Genomic DNA, 22,275 nt, shown 5'->3' on the forward strand with positions numbered 1-22,275 from the left:
TGTTTTAGTTCTAAAAAACAGTGTTTATTTAAAAAAAAATCTGTACGCATTCCCTTTAACAAGTTTGCCACAGTATGCCTACAGGTGCACATTAATAACAAAATATGGCAGAAGTTATATCCATCTTGGTTGTGGATTTAATTGTATTAGTTTTTATTGTACTGGAATTGATGGTGGTTAAATCAAATTTAAAATTGCTAATGCAATAAAATTTACATACTACATTTGGCTAATATATAACACTGCAATTTTCCTTAATTGTGCTGCCATATAATTTAATAGAACATTTTTTCTTTTTGTTATCTGTACAGTTGCAAGCTTAAACAACGTGTTTGTGTAAGGATTTCATTTGGTGACCGTTTTCATAGTAACATTTTTTGCAGATTGTGAGCTTCACAGTTACCATCAATAAGCAGGTATCAGAGTAATGTAAACCTGTTACCATAATTATGTATAATTCTAGATAGACAGACATACACACAGAACATATTTGTTGTTTACTTACTTACTGCACTTACTGACTGTTAACAAAATCGAAGCTCCCAAGGTGACAGTTTTGAATCAGAGGAGTAAAGTCACAGAAACATATTAATCTTAATGTGTGAAGACAGTGCACATTAAAGTGAACCCAAGCCGAAGCTTGGGGTCAAAAATCAGATACTTACCCTGAAGAGAGGGAAACCTCAGGATCTTATTGAGGCTTCCCTTGCTTGTCTGAAGCCCTCTGTTGTAGAGCATGGCCCCCCTTCACTGTGCAACTCCACTTCCTGGCCACGCAGTAGCCATGCATGTGCGGTAGAACAGAGCCTGCGGCTCCGGCTAACTGCGCATGCACGGGCAGGCTCAGTCGGCCATTGCGTGACCATGATCCAGGAAAAGGAGCTGAGGGGTCCTTATGTGATTAGCGACAATACCTTGTCACTAATCTTCTGGGGGCTGCACTCAGCGAGGGAAGCCTCAATAGGATCCTGAGGCTTCCCTCTCTTAAGGTATCTGATTTTGTACCCAAGCTTTGGCTTGGGTGCACTTTAAGATTATGGGATTTAAAAAAATGTATGTAGCTAGTCTGTGTACCTGTCCATATGTGAATTTACTCCAGAGTGAAGAACTATAGAAAGTCTGAAAGACTGAGTGCTTAGATGCTAGTGCTTAGAAGCTAACATGTGGCTTTGCTTCTAGCAGTACTTGTGTAGAGAGCTGAGCTAAAGGGTGTTTATGTCTCAACAAATGTACAATTTCACTTAAATGCTGTATTCACGCAGACATAAAAAAAAAAAGCAGTAAACAGGTACTGGTGCTGCTATTAACCACTTGTTCATCACTTGAGTGTAATGCTTTCATACACAATAGTAGAAAGTTGCAAAAACACATTTTATATTCTGGTGGCATTTGTATAGTAATTTATACAAATGCAGGCAAAAGCATATAACGTCTATCCAGTGGCGTAGCAATAGGGGGTGTAGAGGTTGAGACCGCACACGGGGCCCTTGGGCCAGAGCGGCCCTCCCTTAACCGCAGTATCAGCTCCTTATTGGCCCTGTTCTGGTAATGATCATGTCTATAGATGCTTTAAATAGTAGTAATCATTAACAAACTGCTCACCCTGCCCTTTTACACCTCTGACATTGTAGTTGTATTTAACTTTTGATACAATGCACCTAAACCTGCTATGTATAGTGTGGTGGTGGTGGTGGTGGTGGTGGGGGGGGCAATGACAAAACTTGCATTGGGACCCAAAGCTCCTTAGCTACACCACTGCCCTATCTATCAACTAGAATTACTATGTGGTTTAATAAGACTGATGTTGGGTTGCAACCGCACCACTTCATGACCATCCCATGTGAGTAGGGCCGAAATATCAGTCGCTACATGCTGTATCCAAATATATGTGAAATATCATTGCAGAAATTAAAAGTTGTTATTTTAAAATCATTTTGATATAGTGCAAAGGTATAGATTTAGTTCCCAGGAGTTTACACGCCATTAAAGCCATCTTACCATTTTGTAGTGTTTGTATTTTTATTCAAGTTTACAAATGCATTTTCCATTTGACTTGTACTGTGACATGAATATTAAAAGTGAAAGGCTTGTTACATCATCTTGCAAGAGTGTATATACCGGTATTAAAAAATCAACTTTACACAATTTTGTTTTTTAATAAAAAACTCACCACATATGTTAATTTTTTGTTCTCTAGTTATAAACTGAAAGTATTCTTTTACTGATATGTGCCCATTTTCTCTCTACAGGAGCCTACTGCTATTACTGCCATGGAGATTTCCACAAAGCAAGTATGCAGTAGCTTTTCATTTGCTTACTATGTTTCCTTTGTGCTGTAGCTTTTATGTCCTCTTGACAGCATCTTGGCAATCCCATGCACAATAATTGTAATACAACATCCTTTTCCTCTACTTTGACATCAGCTGGATTTAGAAAAACATCATTAAAGGATACATAAAAAGAAACATTAAACATTTGGAGGCATAGTTAGCTATTTTGTTATAAACACAACATAAAGATGTCATTTAGTAGACTGGAATTAAGTTTTTGCCTTGGATGTTTAAACTGTCATTTAGCTTTGTTCTAAACTATAAAAATACATTTTAAAAGAAAATGCGTCTAATTTATCATGTACTGGAAACCTAATAATACCATACATTCTCCATACTGTTTGTTTTGTTTAAATTAAGTTCATTTTACCCTGCAATACTTTACTTATAATCTACACAACCCACAAAACTAGAGGTGCCCATATGAAACAATAGATTCTGTTAAAATGTAATATGCATTGTAGTAGCTCAAAAATGAATGCAAGAAATGTTTAGCTACTCAAAGGAATTTTGTTTGGCTATTTTTTTTCACAAATGCAGCAAATTTTAGTTTTTCAAAGATTTTCCCAAATTCATTGTAAATGGTGGTTGCCATAAGACCCTTTGTACCACCCAAAGAAAGCCTAATTGGTGGCGGAAAAAACAAGATATACTGTAGATCAATTCATTGTGATAAATAGTGATAAAGTTATTGGCGAATGAATGGGAGGGGAAAATTGCTCGGATGCATAAGGTAAAAAATGACTGAAGGCTGAAGTGGTTAATAAAGAGTCCCCCAGAGCTCCTCGTTAGTCCGTCAGTCCTGAAGGAGGCACCCCCAATCTATTTACCTGCATCCGTCAAACACTTTCGCTGCCCCTCGCCACAAGTTACATCATTGTAATTTTCTCTGAACCTCGGCAAAGCATCTTTGAAGCTCCCACTGGGGCTCCCCATTGGTCCACTGTCTGGCTCTGAATGGGCCGTTTGTAACCTGGCACAATGTGAACAAAGCCTAAAATGTTTTAGAAGCTATATTTTATTTTCATATATTCTTTGAATTGTTATTGAGTAGCACCTTGCAGTGTCAGTTTGTGCTTTCTGGTAAAGAAGCACTTTGTTAATGAGGTTTCTAAACTTTGTTAATGAGGTTTCTAAACCCCCTCCCCTTGAGTGGCATCTTGCCAAAATTAAAGCTTAGTTGGAATTTTTATTTTTCAATCTCAAATGACAATTCATCACTATTTAAAATATTTTGGAATATAACACAGAGTATTCTTAAAATGACTCAATATAGCACATCATTTTCTTTGTTCAAAGTAACAGGCCTTTTAAAATTCATGTTGCGATGGGCCACAATATTAGTAGCTGTGACAGCTTTTGTGTGAAGCAAATTGGTCATATATAAAGAAATATCACAATAAACTGGATGCAGCTGAGATTCTGCAGACATTACTTTTATATTCCTGCTGTCATTGCTGAGTATATTGCAGTGAAAAACAGGCACATTTGGAGCCATACTGTTCTAATTCTTGATAGCTGCTTATTGCCAGCTGTCACATAAGGCTGAAATATCAGTTTTAGGCAGACTGAGCCTTCCATAAACAAACACATGTGCATTCTTACCTAATTGCTGATTATTTTTATTTAACTTAGCCAATTCCAGTGCATTTGTGTGGTGACTGACCAATAGAGGCTACCACAATTTACTTCAAGTGCTAAATGACAGTCTTACATCCCATGTCACCAGGCCTAAATCCAAGAACCAATTAGAAATAGGTGTTATTATGTCTTAACATTTCACTCATCAGATTGCTTGTTGAGTGCCCTCTTTATTCGGGACTCCATCATCTGCCTTTTACAAAGAGCAGAATCATAATCTGAATACTTACCTCGCAGCTCAGGAAGATGGATCCCAGCACGTCCCACGATGACAAGAACTTTCTGCCTACCAAACACACAAAGGGAAATACTCACTCCCAAACAGTCCTCTGCTGCTTTATAAAGCCTGCAGGCTGCTTATAAGCCAATAAGAAGTGCACACAGACGTTACACCTAGTCTGCAGTGATTAATCAAGCAGAAGCTGAGCAGGTCAGCCAATCGTTGGAGAGGGCTTCAGTTGCATATAGACAATGGCTATATGACCAGCAGGGGGCACCAGCGTGCAGGATATTCCCTCTCATCTGCACCCCTCCTAACTAAACTGCATGGGAATCTACAATAAAATTAAAAACAATGGTGCACAAGCCAGCCTGGGGCCCCGGGAACTCTCACTGCCCGGGGCTTGGGGCCCCGGGAACTCTCACTGCCCGGGGAAGCACTTTCTGATCCATCTTCCTGGCAGCAGGTATAGGCGGTGGTGCATACACGACAGGCGAAAATGAGACTTCAATCAATCACAGTAGCTTCTACAGGAATCATTGGGGATGTTAAAGATCCAATGTGCCGTGACAGTCATTACCGCCGTACATTGCTGGGCGTCGTTCACGTAATCTCTTGCCTGTAACCACATCACAAGAACATGGAAATGATTGCTTGTCGCTCAAAAAAACTCAGATTGGTGAAAAAATCATGTAGTGGTTATGGGCCTATAGAGATGTACTGCAGGCTTTAATTCTTGTTGCTCTCTCTTCTGGGATTGCTCTCTTCTGTGCATTCTGTATGGCATGCCTGTTAGAAGAGCTTACAGAACATGGAGAAGAATATTGTTGAAGTCACAGTGAGAGAAGAATATGTACAAATACAGGATTTGTGAACACTGCTGAGATCATGATTTTTGGGTACATTTCAGGACACTAAAATACAATTTAGATTTTTTTTTTCAAAACCCTATTAGAATTTTGCAGTGGGCGAGGGAAACCGGTACTTAAATCTAGAGATCTGCCCACACTTTAAAGAGGTTAACACATTTACTGCATATCTTTGTAGCTTAATAAGCTGTAGTTTCTAATGAATGATTGTGAATTGCAGTATAACACCACAGTACAAGACTGTGCATTAATGCGTTGAATGAAATAATGTACACATCATTGACAAAGCTGAAAATGTGCTCTCTGCAACCATTAACTGTACTTATACTGTATTTATCTTGGTATTCTTAAGCTTGGAAAGCAGAACTTATGAATGTTCTGCTGTCCCATGACAATTTCTTCTCACGCTCAAATGCAATTTAAAAAAAAGAAAAATCCAGATGAAGTTATGCATAATACATAGCCAAAACAATGCTGTAAAGAATTTACATCAAATGAGGATTAGCCGTCACATGGTTTTTATTCTGTCATACTATATAAATAACACCTTATGCGCTATTGACGATAGATAAATTGTATATTGCAATAAATGTACAGAATATCTGAGCTTGCACACAGTGTGTTGCAAGCATATTAGAGACGTTTAAACAAATGCTACGTTGTAGTTTGGAAACAGCTTGTATGAAGCATATGGACTCCTTTTTTTCTGTCTCAGTTAATTGTATTTGGCAACAAAACATGTTTTATTTGAGAGGAGGGAAGGATCTGTTGTGCTGGCAGAAGCACAGTTAAACACATCAAAACCTATATTCTTTGCATAACCCCGGAAATATAGCCACGAGTCTGGTGACTTTCTGGATTTAGAAGGCTATGGTAAAATCATGTTAACAGAATGGGGACTGTTTCCCCCCATGTTGATGGAAATATACAAGTCATCATTTCCAGACACTGGGTTCAGCTGCACAGTACAATTGTGCTTGTAAAAAGCACATGCGATAACACCAATGCTGCATTATTGCTTTATATTGAACAAAAGCACTATAGTAAGAGGCCGTACTTTTAACTCCTGGATTATCACAGTGAAATGTTCAAGGCTGTTCCCTTTTGCTAGCTTAAAAGACAACTTTTAAAACAAAGATAAATCTATACACATAAAAAATACCGAGGAAGTGCAGCTCACAACTCCTGTAGATCTCATCTCTGGATAGTATCTCATCTCTAAAGTAACATGCAAAAGGGAAAATGTTACTTATATTTCAAAAACACAACTCCATCTACAGCATCTAAACTGGTGCAGGGTTGGTTCTAGGGGGGCCCCCTTAAAACATTAACTTGCCTCCCCCTACAGCACCCCCACAACAAAAAAAGGAGCCATATGCCAGAACCCCCACATTCGCCCCCCCCCCCCTTAACCATGCTAACCGAGGTCCCTGCAATGCATTTTGCAGAGTGACAACTCATGTGTCCTGGCAGGAGTGCTCCTCTATCAGCCTGTTACTCCAAATACTCCCTGTCTTCCTCCTTGTGGAGGCGCCTTTTATCTGTGACTGATGGCATGTTATTATGTAATAATATGTGGCCGGGTCACAGAGGAGAGGTGCCCTGGCAAGTATGAACTTCTTTGCTGAAGACATTACAGGACCCTGGGAAGCACAGATAATTTAAAAGGGGGGGGGGAAATACCTTTGCGGCCCCTACAGGCTTGGGTCCCTGGGGCAATTGCACCCTTTGCTTCTATGGAAGCGCCTGCCCTGCACTGGTGACAAACCCCCACCCACAATGGATACATGCCCCTCCCTTGTGATCTTCAGATTTAAATCTCCTTCATGAACTGTACAGAAGGTGTAGGGTGCAGAGTGAAGATAGTCATAAGTTTCATCCCAGCATACGAAGAAGAAGAAACGTCTCTTACTCACATTGCAGTTAGACTGTAGAATGCACCTTTTGATTAGAATAGAATATTTAAGGTGTGTAGATCCTTCCACCACCACACTACAAAACAGCTGCCTTTGGGTACTTGGCTACAGTTAATGCAATGCAACTGGTTTATTTTTTATTTTTTTACCATTTTGTTTTCATTTATTTAGTAAAGTGACTAGATGCACAAAAAATAGAAAAATATATTTCTTGTAAACAAGTTATTTCTTACTGGCTTAATTTAATGCAGTTAAAACATATTATTACTGTTATTAGTACTTATTTATTAAAAGCCAACATATATTATGCATATCACAGTAACCTGTTGTTTTCTCACTTTTCTTGCTATGTTTTATATTTTTTTAATTTTAAACTTTTTCTTTTTCTAATTGTAATCATGCGTGATAGGAATCTTCAGGAATAAAATATAGGCTCACTAAATCTACTATACCTAAGAATACAGTTTATTCAACTGACTTTTTTTTTTGTGAATGTCCATTTTACAGCAACAACTGTACATTGGTTCCCCTGCTGGAGTTTCCCAGCTCCCTTTACACCGCTGTGATGTTTATGGAAAAGCATGTGCTGAGTGTTGTCTTGCCAGGGACCCCTATTGTGCCTGGGATGGTTCTTCATGCTCCCGCTACTTTCCAACTGCTAAAAGGTGATAACCTTTAAGACTTACTGCTTATTGTATTAGTCTGTTGAGTATAACACATATTCCTCTGCCTTGTCATAATCTCTATAGCATATGGCTGTTTAGCGGTAAAGAGAAGCAAAGGATGACAGATGGCAAACATTAACTTTAATTCTGTGGCATGAAGATATGTCTAGAACATGTATATGTCCTTTTGAATTGAAAAGTGGTTATATACAATTATTTCCATACTTATAATAATAAAAAGATGAAAACTTGCATCTCCCATGCATCAGCCAATGAATAAATAGTAAATGGGGCATGCGTACAAAGACCAACATAAACTCATCTTGTTATGTAAAATGTGTATAGAATATATATATATATATATATATATATATATATATATATATATATATATATATATATATATATCTCCTGTATTGACTGTGAGGTGTTTACTGAGGACCTGTACGTTCAGCCCCATCCTGCTCATTGCTCCAAGTCACTTGAGAGGGCTGAAGACCTATTAATCAGTGCGGCTCTCCTTATCTTCTCTTGGTGTCCGCTACCAGCGGGGCAGCACCTAGGGCAACAACAGAAAAACAAACTACTCCTAAAAAAAAGATTTGCACCACAATTTAAATGAATACACCCATATTTTAATATTGGTTGGGTAGCTAAAATGAACACTGACAAGGTGTACAGCCTACATTTCTGATGGCTATAAGCTACAAGAATACCTTTCTCTAGAACTTACTTCATACCTACCGCCATGTGTGAAGCTTTGATCTCCAAAGGTTGCATTCTATGATGAGGATGAGGGAGATGTTATTAGATGGGGTTAACGGGCAGTACGGTGGCGTAGTGGTTAGCACTCTCGCCTTGCAGTGCTGGGTCCCCGGGTTCGAATCCCAGCCAGGTCAACATCTGCAAGGAGTTTGTATGTTCTCCCCGTGTTCGTGTGGGTTTCCTCCGGGCACTCCGGTTTCCTCCCACATTCCAAAAAAACCCCATACAGATACGTTAATTGGCTTCCCCCTAAAATTGTCCCTAGACTATGATATATGCACTACATGATACATACATACACATATGACTACGGTAGGGACTAGATTGTGAGCCCCACTGAGGGACAGTTAGTGACAAGACAATATATTCTGTACAGTGCTATGTAACATGTCGACGCTATATAAATACTTAAAATAAATAAATAAACTAAAATAAAAAAGTAATAATACCCTCCTATGATAACACCATGCCTGATACAGAGTTATCATCAGTGTATTACAACTGCTTTGGTCTTTTTACTTTAGAGGACAACTGACCTTAGAGTGATATGGAAGCTGCTATATTTCTTTCATTTTAAACAATACCAGTTGCCTTGCTATCCATTTGATCTTTCATGCATCAGTAATGTGAATCACACACCTGAAACAAGCATGTGGCAAATGCAGTCAAACGTAAGTCAAACATCTTCTCTGCATGCATGTTCTGGGTCTGTGACTAACAGTATTTCTGCCAGAGGGTCTGCAGGACAGACAGGCAATGTGCATTGTTAAAAGGAAACAAATATGACAACCTTGCTTTTCCTCTCAGGTCAGTTGTCCTTTAAAGTGTAAGGGTACATTTTAGCAAACTCTCTTGTGCTCTGGAAACTGGCAAAACATTGATTTTACGGACTATGCTAAACTCTGTTTTTACTACTGCTGTTTATTTTGTCAAAATGTAACATTAAAAGTAAAGACAGTACATACTAAAACTTGATGCAGTCATTAGTATATAATTGAATTACTGCTATTCTTTGAATCAAAGTTATGCAAGTCCTCTCATTCATTGCATATCAAAGGGTTCAGACAACAGTTGAGAGCAGACAAAGTTACCACTTAGCAGTGTGAACGTGCTTCACAGATCACATTTCATAATTTCATCTGCTGGCTTTATTTCCACTCTTGACACTTGTTTGATATCTTTGTTAGATCTATAAATAAATCTGCATAATTTCCCAGACCTATTCTCTGAAATGTGCGACTTAAAATAATAAAGTATCATCTTGATTAAAAAAAAGAAAAAAGACGCCTCTCATGGCCAGTAGTTCTCTTTCATGCTAGAAATGCTGTCCCGTTTCCATGATCTGTGGGTTTTAATAAAACAAATGTACCCTTTAGGAAAACAATGAGATTTGCAGGGGATTCTTGAATTTAAATGTTATTGCTTTCTATTGAACGTGTCCTTGAACGAATTGAATCACCTCTATGAAATTCTGCAATCTGTTCTTGGGCAGTACAGAGTAGACTGCAAGTAATCTATTCAACAAACAACCTTCCAAGGCATAGAAGACACCCTGCACTTGCTTTTTCAGCCTTTGTATGAAATGACTTTGATCCCCAGCAGAAAATAACTGATTATCCCTCTATAACAGCTGACATGACTGATGCAACCAAGTGTCTCTGCACCAAGAATACTTGACTTTTGTATACAGGAAGCTGAGTGAGATGATTAGAAGCGGATTTACAGCTCTGTTCTGAGACTAATCCCCTTTGCTGTGGCCTGACTTTGCAAATCCTCTAGCCGTTTTTTTACAATGACATTTTACTGTTTAGACCAAGCTTTGTGTGTTCAGCTTTTATTTATGAATGAATCCCTAGTAGTTTATAGTGCAATACTTGCATATAATAAACTAACGTATCCTTAATTAAACTAGATCATCTTCATAATAAATGTGAATGTATTTCAATTGCTTAACTTTACTGTTATAGTTGTTTATAAGAATTAGGAAATGTGTGTATAGTACATAATAATAAATTCTGAAATGTATCACATAATCTACTAACTACCAGAACGGTCTGGGTGAGGAACTTTTTGACACATGGCCAATTATTTCTAAATGCCTGTTTTTATTTGTTTAGCGGTAAAAAACATACTTAGTACTAAATATGTGAGCGAGTGAGTGCTACTGCTAATAAAAATGAGAATGGTGAGATTTCCTTACTAATCTGTGTAACTACCATATTAATATTCATCTGTTTCCAGGCCCTCTATACCCATAGGGAGTCAAAAGATTTCAGCAGCTTTCTGCATTGGTGGAGGGACTAGAATGTTAGAGCTCCTTCAGCTTCATAAAGCTTAAAGCACCTTCCTTTGTTGCTCTGTTTATTTTTGAGATATGGCAGGCCATATGAAGTGATGCCTTTGTACACATGCTAGATGGTTCTCAGCTTAGGTAGCTGATCAGGACCATCTCTGTCAAAAATTCAGCATGTGTACACAGGAGTCCTCAATCCCACTGAATGCATCAGTGGGCAATCCAACTAGTAATTATCTTGGACAAGTGAATGCTAAGGGCATTTGTCTCCTACTCACCCTGCCACTCCATGCCACTTCTTCCCATGCCATCCTATCAGCCCCTCACCCCCTACATAGAAACAGAAAGCATAATTGGCCTGGAGGCTAGTAATACATCTGTATAGCATCAGGCCCTGCCCCTGAACCCTTGATGGAGGAATTACGTTCCGATACCAGCCGGTGATGGAATCTGCAGGTGTGAAAAGAGGTTAGGGCTGGTTTTGGTATCAGAAACTCTTTCTATCGCTATATATTTTGGTGCAATGATATGTACACCTGACCTCTCAGTGATGCTTAGCCTAGGCAATGATTTCAAGCAGCCTTCTGCCCCAAAGCATTCCAGGCCTATGGGGCCTTCTTAGAGATCTGGCCCTGGGTGCCATGACCATGCCCCATCCTAGCAGTGACGACCTGCATTCAAAATGTTACAAGATTTTAGAAATCCCAGGAGGACATCGCTACTTGAAAACATTGGGGGGATTTGCAGAGTGAGGGGCTTTCTTAATTTCAGAAAAGGTGGAAGTGAGGGAGGCTAAAAGTGTATATTGCAAGTGTAAAATTGCATAATAAGATGTATATTGTTATACTTCTCCCATACTGACTTGTGCTGTCATGAAGTCACACAACAGCTGTCAAACTTGCATGAATTAGGGCTCAATGTAAAACTTCCTAATCTTTACTCTTTCAATAGATAACAACCATGCTACTTTAAATTCCGTTAAACTGCAAGGAAAGGCGAAAATGCCCTACTGACAATGCTTCTGTGTCTTATTGAACAAAATGTCGTCAGTCCCAGTCTGAGATGTAACTTAAATCAATACTCCCGATTGCCATAGAAGAAACTGCACACACTTTCCCAATAAGCGTATTCTGAAGAGAATGTATTGATTCTTGTGCAACATGCTATTAGATGTATAAAGAACTTGATAAAAACAGTTACATGACAATAGATGACAAAGAATGCTTGTCTTTCTCTGCTATATCAAATGTGTAACAGCTTGAATGCACTAGGTGAATTGCATGCATTTTTGAAAGAACATTCCCTTTGAGAGAGACTGTAATTATGGCTCAAAGCTTCCTCACTTGACCAGAGATGTTCTGTATTTAACTTGTGTTTATAAAAATGAACGACAATTATTTTGTGTGAGGCATATTGATTATATCCATAAATTGCAGCAGAACATTTGGAGATCCATGTGACTTGAAGTTACTGCCATATATGGCTGTCATAATTTATTTCCTCAAAAGTTGTGTAAGTTGTTAGATTAGTAGTTTTGATACCAATAGGTATAAATAGATATGGGGGTTAGAAAGTCTTGGAGGCTGAGTAAGTAATGTTGTAGTTAAGGTTAGGCTAAACCAGGGGTGGGCAAACTTTTCAGCTTGTGGGCTACATTGCGATCTTAAATTCCACGGGGGGGGGGGGGGGTGCAGACTAATGTTGATAGCCAATGCACCCCCCATCCTGGAAGCCAAATGTGCCCCTAGTCTTAGTTGGGCCCTGGATCAGGTAGCCAATGATCCCCCCCCCCTCCCCAGTATAGGTATGCAGGTGTGTCCCCCAGTATTAGGCATCCCCTCTTCAGTTTAGGTAGGCAGGTGTGCCTCAGTATTAGCAGCCCCCTCCCCAGTTTAAGTTGACTGGTGTACTACAGTATTAGCAGGCCACTCCTCAGTTTAAGTTTACGGGTGTACCCCGGTATTTGCAGTATTAGACCCAGAAATACACATAATTGGCAGCATTTTCCCACAAAATACACATAATGTGTCAGCTTTCCCCAAAATACACATGTTGTAGCGAAACGGGCCTGGTACAGCCTGTGGGCCGTAGTTTGCCCATCCCGGCCTTAGTGAGAAAGGGGCCTTAAGTCTCAGACCGAGTTCAGAACAAGTATGCAGTGACCCTAGTCTGACCCACTTAGTTGCATGCTTGTTTTAGGTGTGTGCTTCAGACACAATGCTGCAGGTGAAGATATCAACAGAACTTCCAGGCAGCTGGTATTATTTAAAAGAAAGTAAATATGGCAGCCTCCATATGCTTTTCACTTCAGGTTCCCTTTAAGGTTGTGTCCTATGCATCTGAGTAATACGATGAGCTTAAATTGTAATAAGAGCATTAGCTAATATTTTAGTTTTCATTTTAGGCGTACAAGACGACAAGATATAAGAAATGGAGACCCTCTAACCCACTGCTCAGATCTACAACATAATGGTGAGTAGAAACATAATGCGCACATTTTTATGCAGGTGTTTTTTATTAAGTTGTTTTTCATCTTTTATTATTAATAATTTGTACAATGCAAGTTTATTTTGGCCAACATGCATTAATAGTAAAATTAAAACTTTAGGATGACTTCCTAGCAGATACCAAAGCTTTAACCTGGCGTAAACGCGGCGGCAGCCCCTGGACCACTCCATGCCAATTGTCGTGAAGTCCTGGGGTGTGGTTTTGCAGGAGATCACGTGCGCCCATGCACACACATCTCTGCTTGAATGACGGAGCTCCGCTCTGCCATCAGTATCCCAGGAGTCTCCCTATGAGACTGTTAGATGGCGAAACCACCGTCTATTTACTCTGTACAGCGCTGAGATCTATAGCAGTGCTTTACTGGAGACAGGCGTATGACACGGCTGTCCCCCTGGGTGGCAAAGAAGCGATCTGCTGTCGTAGGCTGAAGTTTATGACACTGTGGTAGAAAAGGAAAAAAGTGCGGCACTCCTATTCATATGTACAGTGGAGGGAAAGAAAATAAGCAAATGTCACTCTCACCGTCTCCAACTCGGTCCTGCTGCTAGCCACTTGTAGGACGTGTGCTCCGCTCTGGTATAGGGACAGAAGTGTCAAATCGTAATGGTAAAGAAGAGAGATGCGTGCACCTTCCGTCTTGTAACATCCGTGTTTTATTGCAGCAGTGAGGAAGAATCATTACATAGGACTCTGTATAGCAGTTAAAACGATCAACATACCATGGTGTGGAGCGGTGATGGTGGAGGAGGTAGGCGGCGGGTGTGGATGGCGGAGAGCGACGGCCGTTTCGTGTCGCTAAGACACTTGGTCACGCTGCGTTCCACCTGTAGGTGGAACGCAGCGTGACCAAGTGTCTTAGCGACACGAAACGGCCGTCGCTCTCCGCCATCCACACCCGCCGCCCACCTCCTCCACCATCACCGCTCCACACCATGGTATGTTGATCGTTTTAACTGCTATACAGAGTCCTATGTGATGATTCTTCCTCACTGCTGCAATAAAACACGGATGTTACAAGACGGAAGGTGCACGCATCTCTCTTCTTTACCATTATGAAGTTTATGACAGCTGATCGCACTGATTGGCTGGTGGGGGGGAGGGAGGGTTAAAAAAATAACAGAAATAGGGAAATGTATTGTTAATTAAAATAAATAAATATTTGTAAAAAAAATGTAAACATTGGGGGAGCGATCACAGCTCACCAACAGAAATCTCTGTTGGTGGGCAGATAAGGGGGGGGGGATCACTTGTTTGCTGAGTTGTACAGCCCTGTAGTGAGCCCTTAAAGCTGCAGTGGCCAAATTTGCAAAAAAAAATGGCCTGGTCACTAGGGGAGTTTAAGCCCGTGGTCCTGAACCTTCCTGGCAGTAAGCCCGAGCTGAGCTCGGGTTATGCTGTGCAGGAGGCTATCTCCGCTTCTGGTGGGGCGATTCGCCCCTTTCAAAGTGCTGTACGCGCAGCTAGCACTTTGCTAGCCACACGTACAGCTTGATCGCTGCTCTGCACGGAGCGGCGGAAGAGGGCCCTCCCCCCCCGCCAGAGCCCTGCGCTGCCCGGACCAATGAGTTCCAGGCAGCGCTATGGGCTGGATCGGAGGCGTCTGACGTCAGGACGTCTGCTGACGTCCATGACGTCATTCCGATTGTCGCCATGGCGAAAGGAGAAGCCAAACGGGAACGCATTATATACACGTTCCCCTGTTTGCTATTGATGCCGGCGACGATCGCACTAGAGGGACACATGTGCCTTCTAGTGGTGTTTCATGTAGCTACCACTCTGGTAGCTTTACATGAAACAAATTTTATTTTTTTTTTAAATGGATTTCTGCCCAATTGGCAGAAAAAAAATAAACCGCCAGGAGGGTTAAGTGGTTAATAAAGCTTTTAATTTCTTCCATATTCAGAATGCTTATGCTGAGATTTAAGTTTGTAGGTCTTCTACTGTGTGTGTGTGTGTGTGTGTGTGTGTGTGTGTGTTAGTGTTGGGCGAACAGTGTTCGCCACTGTTCGGGTTCTGCAGAACATCACCCTGTTCGGGTGATGTTCGAGTTCGGCCGAACACCTGACGGTGCTCGGCCAAACCGTTCGGCCATATGGCCGAACTAAGAGCGCATGGCCGAACGTTCCCCGAACGTTCGGCTAGCGCTGTGATTGGCCGAACGGGTCACGTGGTTCGGACCCGAACGCGCTCTGATTGGCCGAACGGTCACGTGGTTCGGGTAAATAAATACCCGAACCACGTCATATCTCCGCCATTTGTCTGTGGGTTTAGCTTTGGGTAGGCAGGCAGGGTAGTTCGCGCTCCAGCCACGCTAGCCAGGGTCCCCCCTGTCATTGTGTCACTGCTGGGAACAGTAGTACACCGCTTGCTCAGCCACACTATATAGCATTCTGTTTACTGCCACTCTGTGTACCTCGCTCAGCCACACTATATAGCATTCTGTTTACTGCCACTCTGTGTCTGCTGGGAATAGTAGTACACCGCTTGCTCAGCCACACTATATAGCATTCTGTTTACTGCCACTCTGTGTACCTCGCTCAGCCACACTATATAGCATTCTGTTTACTGCCACTCTGTGTCTGCTGGGAATAGTGGTACACCGCTCGCTCAGCCACACTATATAGCATTCTGTTCACTGTTCTGTGTCTGCTTGGAATAGTGGTACACCGCTCGCTCAGCCACACTATATAGCATTCTGTTTACTGTTCTGTGTCTGCTGGGAATAGTGGTACACCGCTCGCTCAGCCACACTATATAGCATTCTGTTTACTGTTCTGTGTCTGCTGGGAATAGTGGTACACCGCTCGCTCAGCCACACTATATAGCATTCTGTGCACTGTTCTGTGTCTGCTGGGAATAGTGGTACACCGCTCGCTCAGCCACACTATATAGCATTCTGTTCACTGTTCTGTGTCTGCTGGGAATAGTGGTACACCGCTCGCTCAGCCACACTATATAGCATTCTGTTTACTGTTCTGTGTCTGCTGGGAATAGTGGTACACCGCTCGCTCATCCACACTATATAGCATTCTGTTCACTGTTCTGTGTCTGCTGGGAATAGTGGTACACCGCCCGCTCAGCCACACTATATAGCATTCTGTTCACTGTTCTGTGTCTGCTGGGAATAGTGGTACACCGCTCGCTCAGCCACACTATATAGCATTCTGTTCACTGTTCTGTGTCTGCTGGGAACAGTAGTACACCGCTCGCTCAGCCAGAGTATATAGCATTGTGTTTACTGCCACTCTGTGTACACCGCTCAGCCAGACTATATACCATTGTTTACTGACACTCTGTGTACACCGCTCAGCCAGACTATATACCATTGTTTACTGACACTCTGTGTACACCGCTCAGCCAGACTATATACCATTGTTTACTGCCACTCTGATTCTGCTGGGAACAGTAGTACACCGCTCGCTCAGCCAGACTATATAGCATTGTGTTTACTGCCACTCTGTGTACACCGCTCAGCCAGACTATATACCATTGTTTACTGACACTCTGTGTACACCGCTCAGCCAGACTATATACCATTGTTTACTGAAACTCTGTGTACACCGCTCAGCCAGACTATATACCATTGTTTACTGCCACTCTGATTCTGCTGGGAACAGTAGTACACCGCTCGCTCAGCCAGACTATATACCATTGTTTACTGACACTATATAGCAGACTATATAGCATTGTGTGTACACCGCTCAGCCAGACTATATACCATTGTTTACTGACACTCTGTGTACACCGCTCAGCCAGACTATATACCATTGTTTACTGCCACTCTGATTCTGCTGGGAACAGTAGTACACCGCTCGCTCAGCCAGACTATATACCATTGTTTACTGACACTCTGTGTACACCGCTCAGCCAGACTATATACCATTGTTTACTGCCACTCTGATTCTGCTGGGAACAGTAGTACACCGCTCGCTCAGCCAGACTATATACCATTGTTTACTGACACTATATAGCAGACTATATAGCATTGTGTGTACACCGCTCAGCCAGACTATATACCATTGTTTACTGACACTCTGTGTACACCGCTCAGCCAGACTATATACCATTGTTTACTGCCACTCTGATTCTGCTGGGAACAGTAGTACACCGCTCGCTCAGCCAGACTATATACCATTGTTTACTGACACTCTGTGTACACCGCTCAGCCAGACTATATACCATTGTTTACTGCCACTCTGATTCTGCTGGGAACAGTAGTACACCGCTCGCTCAGCCAGACTATATAGCATTGTGTTTACTGCCACTCTGTGTACACCGCTCAGCCACACTATATAGCATTGCGTACTCTGCCAGTCAGTGTGTATATTGCTGGGATCAGTAATACTCCACTCACCGTCAACCACTATATGAGCTCAACATGAGTTCCCCAGAGACCTCCGCTGTGAGCAGCACTCCCAACAACAGCAACAGCCAACGCCCCACGCAAGCTATAACATCCACCCCAGCAGCCAGTGGTCAGCAGCAGCCCTCCCCGGAGGAGAACGTTGTGTCCATCAGTCCGTCGCCAGAGCGATTAATGAGGGCTGCCATTGAGGAGATGATGGGGCCTGATGTGGAGGAGGAGGTCTGGCTCAGGCCAGCATCCCAAGTTAATGTTGAGGACGATGAGGGGTCTGTGTCTGGGGATGTTGGGGTGGCAGAGGTGGTGGGTGGGTCAGACTCAGGAGAAGAGTTGTATGATGAGGATGATGATCGGGACCATCTGTATGTGCCTCAGAGTCCGACCCCGGAAAACATGTTGTATCGTGTGTTTAGGTACTAAAATCTGCGTTCCCTCCCAGTAGTGTTGGGCGAACAGTGTTTGCCACTGTTCGGGTTCTGCAGAACATCACCCTGTTCGGGGTGACTATATAGCAGACTATATAGCATTGTGTTTAATGCCACTCTGTGTACACGGCTCAGCCACACTATATAGCATTGTGTTTACTTCCACTCTGTGTCTGCTGGGAACAGTAGTACACCGCTCACCCGCCACTGTATAGCATTGTGCTCTGTGTCACTGCTGACAATAGTGGTACACCGCTCACCCACCACTGTATAGCATTTCTGTACTGCCACTGTACTGCTGCCAGTCAGCGTGTACTTTAAGGATAAGTGAAATGAGGAAGAAATCCGGTGAAAGAGGCAGGGGCAAGGGAAGAGGTGTTTCCCCTGACGGTTCACGTACAGGCCACAGGGGAGCACCCAAGAAAACCCACTCAATACTGCCCATGTTGTCCAGGACAACAACCCTCACAGATCCAAAAGAACAGGACCAGATAATTACTTGGATGACCTCTCAAGCGTCCAGCAGTGGGTTAAGCAGCACCAGCACATCACGCACGAGGTCCGAGTCCTCAGCCAGTTAAAGTCTGGGCTTTCTTTGAAGACTGCACTGAGGATGTTACCATGGCGATTTGCAAGGTGTGCAAGACCCGCCTGAGCAGGGGGAAAAGTATTAACAACCTCTCCACCACCAGCATGAGCCGCCACATTCTATCCAAACATCCCACTCTGTGGGCAAACGCGGCAGGACAGGGTACCACCAGCAACACTGCCTCCCTTGGGTTCACCAGACTCACCACCAGACCCGCCTCAGCAGCAGCAGTAGCCCAGCCATTGCGTGGTTCACAACATTCACAAACATCAGACGATGCTGACACTGTCACTTTCCGGACTAGTGCTCTTGAGGTCTCCCAGTGTTCATCAAACACAACAGCCCTTCGGTGTGCAGCGCTACGGTTGAGTTGTCTGTCTCTGAGATGTTTGAGCACAAGAGGAAATTGCCAGCAAATGACCCCCGGGCCGTGGCAGTAACAGCCAGCCAGCATAGCCAAGCTTCTGGCCTGCGAAATGCTGCCATATCGAGTGGTGGAGACAAACAGCTTCAAGGGCATGATGTCAGTGGCCATCCCACGTTACGTTGTTCCCAGCCGCTACCACTTTGCGCGCTCTGCAGTGCCTGAGTTGCATGAGCACGTGGTCAGCTAAATAACCCGAAGCTTGAAGAATGCCGTTGCCTGCAAGGTTCACCTCACCACTGACACCTGGACGAGTGCGTTCGGCCAGGGTCGATACATCTCCCTTACCGCGCACTGGGTGAACCTTGTGGAGCCTGGCAGCGATTCCTCACCTGCTACGGCGCGGGTGTTGCCCACGCCGCAAACAGCTGGATAACAACAGCAGCACCTACCTCTCTGACTCCTTCTCCTCCAACGCATCTCAAAGCTGTACCTCATCCGGAAATGCTAACCCAGCACCAGCAGCAGTAGGATCGTGGAAGCAGTGCAGCACAGCTGTTGGCATGCGTCAGCAAGCGTTGCTGAAGCTGATCTGCCTTGGGGATAAGCAGCACACAGGGGAGGAAATTTGGAGGGGAATAAAGGAACAGACGGATTTGTGGCTGGCACCGCTGGACCTGAAACCGGGCATGAAGCTAGACACCTGGCACGAACTGGCAATGTACGCAATAGAGGTGCTGGCTTGCCCGGCAGCCAGCGTTATGTCGGAACGCTGTTTCAGTGCTGCCGGAGGCATCATCACAGATCGGCGTATCCGCCTCTCCACAGAAAATGCAGACCGTCTGACTCAAATTAAAATGAATCAATCCTGGATTGGAAACGACTACGCAACACTCCTGGACCCCAACCAAGTAACATGACCGATGAACATCTGGGATGGTTTAGCGTTTCCGGTCCCTGTTTATTGAACCTCTCATCTGTATTACATTTATGACTGCATGGCGGCAAAAAGCATTGCTGCTATATCCGCACGCTTTTTGTCCTCATGCAAGGCCTGGGTTGTTGTGTCTCACAAAGCGTGGCCTTCTCCTCCTGCGCCTCCTCCTGTTCCATCACGTGTGCTGCTGCTGCTGCTGCTGCTGCTGCTGCTGGGTTACCGTTGCCGGTCCCTGTTTATGGAACCTCTTATCTTTATTACATTTATGACTACATGGCGGTACAAAGCATGCTATCCGCACGCTTTTTGTCCTCATGCAAGGCCTGGGTTGTTGTGTCTCACAAAGCGTGGCCTTCTCCTCCTGCGCCTCCTCCTGTTCCATCACGTGTGCTGCTGCTGCTGCTGCTGCTGCTGGGTTACCGTTGCCGGTCCCTGTTTATGGAACCTCTTATCTTTATTACATTTATGACTACATGGCGGTACAAAGCATGCTATCCGCACGCTTTTTGTCCTCATGCAAGGCCTGGGTTGTTGTGTCTCACAAAGCGTGGCCTTCTCCTCCTGCGCCTCCTCCTGTTCCATCACGTGTGCTGCTGCTGCTGCTGCTGCTGGGTTAGCGTTGCCGCGTGGTCCCTGTTTATTGAACCTCTTATCTTTATTACATTTATGACTACATGGCGGTACAAAGCATGCTATCCGCACGCTTTTTGTCCTCATGCAAGGCCTGGGTTGTTGTGTCTCACAAAGCGTGGCCTTCTCCTCCTGCGCCTCCTCCTGTTCTATCACGTGTGCTGCTGCTGGGTTAGCGTTGCCGCGTGGTCCCTGTTTATTGAACCACTTATCTTTATTACATTTATGACTGCATGGTGGTACAAAGCATGCTATCCGCACGCTTCTTGTCCTCATGCAAGGCCTGGGTTGTTGTGTCTCAAAGCGTGGCCTTCTCCTCCTGCGCCACCCTCCTCCTGTTCCATCACGTGTGCTGCTGCTGGGTTAGCATTACCGGTCCCTTTTCCTGGAACCTCTTATATGTATTACATTTATGACTGCATGCCGACAAAAAGCATGTTACCTGTGCAAAGAAAACAGACATTTCCCGCATTTAAAAGACAGTTTTCCCTTTGAAACTTTAAAATCGATTTTCTCAAAAACTATAAGCTCTTTTTGCTAAATTTTTTTTTCCTCTTGTACCCACTCCCAAGGTGCACATACCCTGTAAATTTGGGGTATGTAGCATGTAAGGAGGCTTTACAAACCACAAAAGTTCGGGTCCCCATTGACTTCCATTATGTTCGGAGTTCGGGTCGAACACCCGAACATCGCGGCCATGTTCGGCCTGTTCGGCCCGAACCCGAACATCTAGATGTTCGCCCAACACTAGTGTGTGTGTGTGTGTGTGTGTGTGTGTGTGTGTGTGTGTGTGTGTGTGTGTGTGTGTGTGTGTGTGCGTGTGCGCGTGCACGTGGGGTGGGGACGTGCATGTGAGCTGCACTCTTTTTATGCGCACATTGAATAATTTACATTACTACAGAGGGTCCATTAAAGAGTTTGTCTATTGTCTCTCCCTCCATACTATGTTATTTGATAGGAAGTCAGAACTGAAGCCAGTTATATTCACCTTACTATAGTGAGTAACCCCTATCTGAGTATATGTTTGTCAGTATGTGAGTGTGCAATATACAAATCATGCTTCTGCTTCTTTTGTATGGCCCTGTACGGTTCCTTTACTTAGTACCCTTTTCCACTAGGGTGGCATATCCGTTTCCAAATTGGATGCTGCAGCTGTAATGTTGCATCTAATTCTCTATATAGCGATGTCATTTCAAATGCTGCAGGAACTATTTTTTTGCCCCCAGATGTGATTCAGAAGCAGCCTTTTGATTTCAATAGGCTGTGGATTCTAAATTTGCATGTGGGGAAACACTGTGAATCGGCTACAGTGAGTAAGACTTTGTTATACACTAAAGCCTCCTGACCTGATACATAATCAGTTGCTTAGTTTACCTTAGGATTTAGGATACATTTGTCTGAAATATGTCAGCATACTGAGATGGTCTTTTGTTTTACACACATACACATTTAATAGACAATAGTTACACATTGCAATTAGTAATCCACCACCATTTGTGGAACAAAACCGTAATGTCCTGACAAACAAAGGGTGTTTGAAGTCAGCTGAAAATTTTTCAATATCTCAAGTACATCTATGCTTAGCAATTCCAGGGTCATCTGAAGAACTACTGATGATTGCTATTCACTGATTTAAGAATAAAAACAAGCATGTGATGCAGAGGAATGGCAATTCCTTTACAGTAAACTGTGTATGACTGTGGACACAAACAGCAATGGTTGTTTGTATTTTGCCTACATTATAACCTCTTCAGACAGAT

At 43.2% G+C, this 22,275-nt stretch overlaps 1 protein-coding gene across 2 annotated transcripts in view; it reads left to right on the top strand.

Annotated features, from left to right (window-relative positions):
* The window catches only part of SEMA3A (semaphorin 3A), a 295,451-nt gene that overhangs the window by 239,039 nt on the left and 34,137 nt on the right, over nucleotides 1-22,275 (top strand). For both annotated transcript variants that reach the window (XR_011030380.1, XM_068276173.1), the window contains exons 13-15: nucleotides 2,250-2,291; nucleotides 7,484-7,641; nucleotides 13,104-13,171. Coding sequence is in view for 1 of the 2 variants with exons in the window: in XM_068276173.1 (XP_068132274.1) it covers nucleotides 2,250-2,291; nucleotides 7,484-7,641; nucleotides 13,104-13,171 (268 nt within the window). In the remaining variant the exon portion in view is untranslated. The remainder of the gene's footprint in view (nucleotides 1-2,249; nucleotides 2,292-7,483; nucleotides 7,642-13,103; nucleotides 13,172-22,275) is intronic.

This window comes from Hyperolius riggenbachi, chromosome 3, assembly GCF_040937935.1.
Source record: "Hyperolius riggenbachi isolate aHypRig1 chromosome 3, aHypRig1.pri, whole genome shotgun sequence".
In the NCBI taxonomy this organism is placed as follows: domain Eukaryota; kingdom Metazoa; phylum Chordata; class Amphibia; order Anura; family Hyperoliidae; genus Hyperolius; species Hyperolius riggenbachi.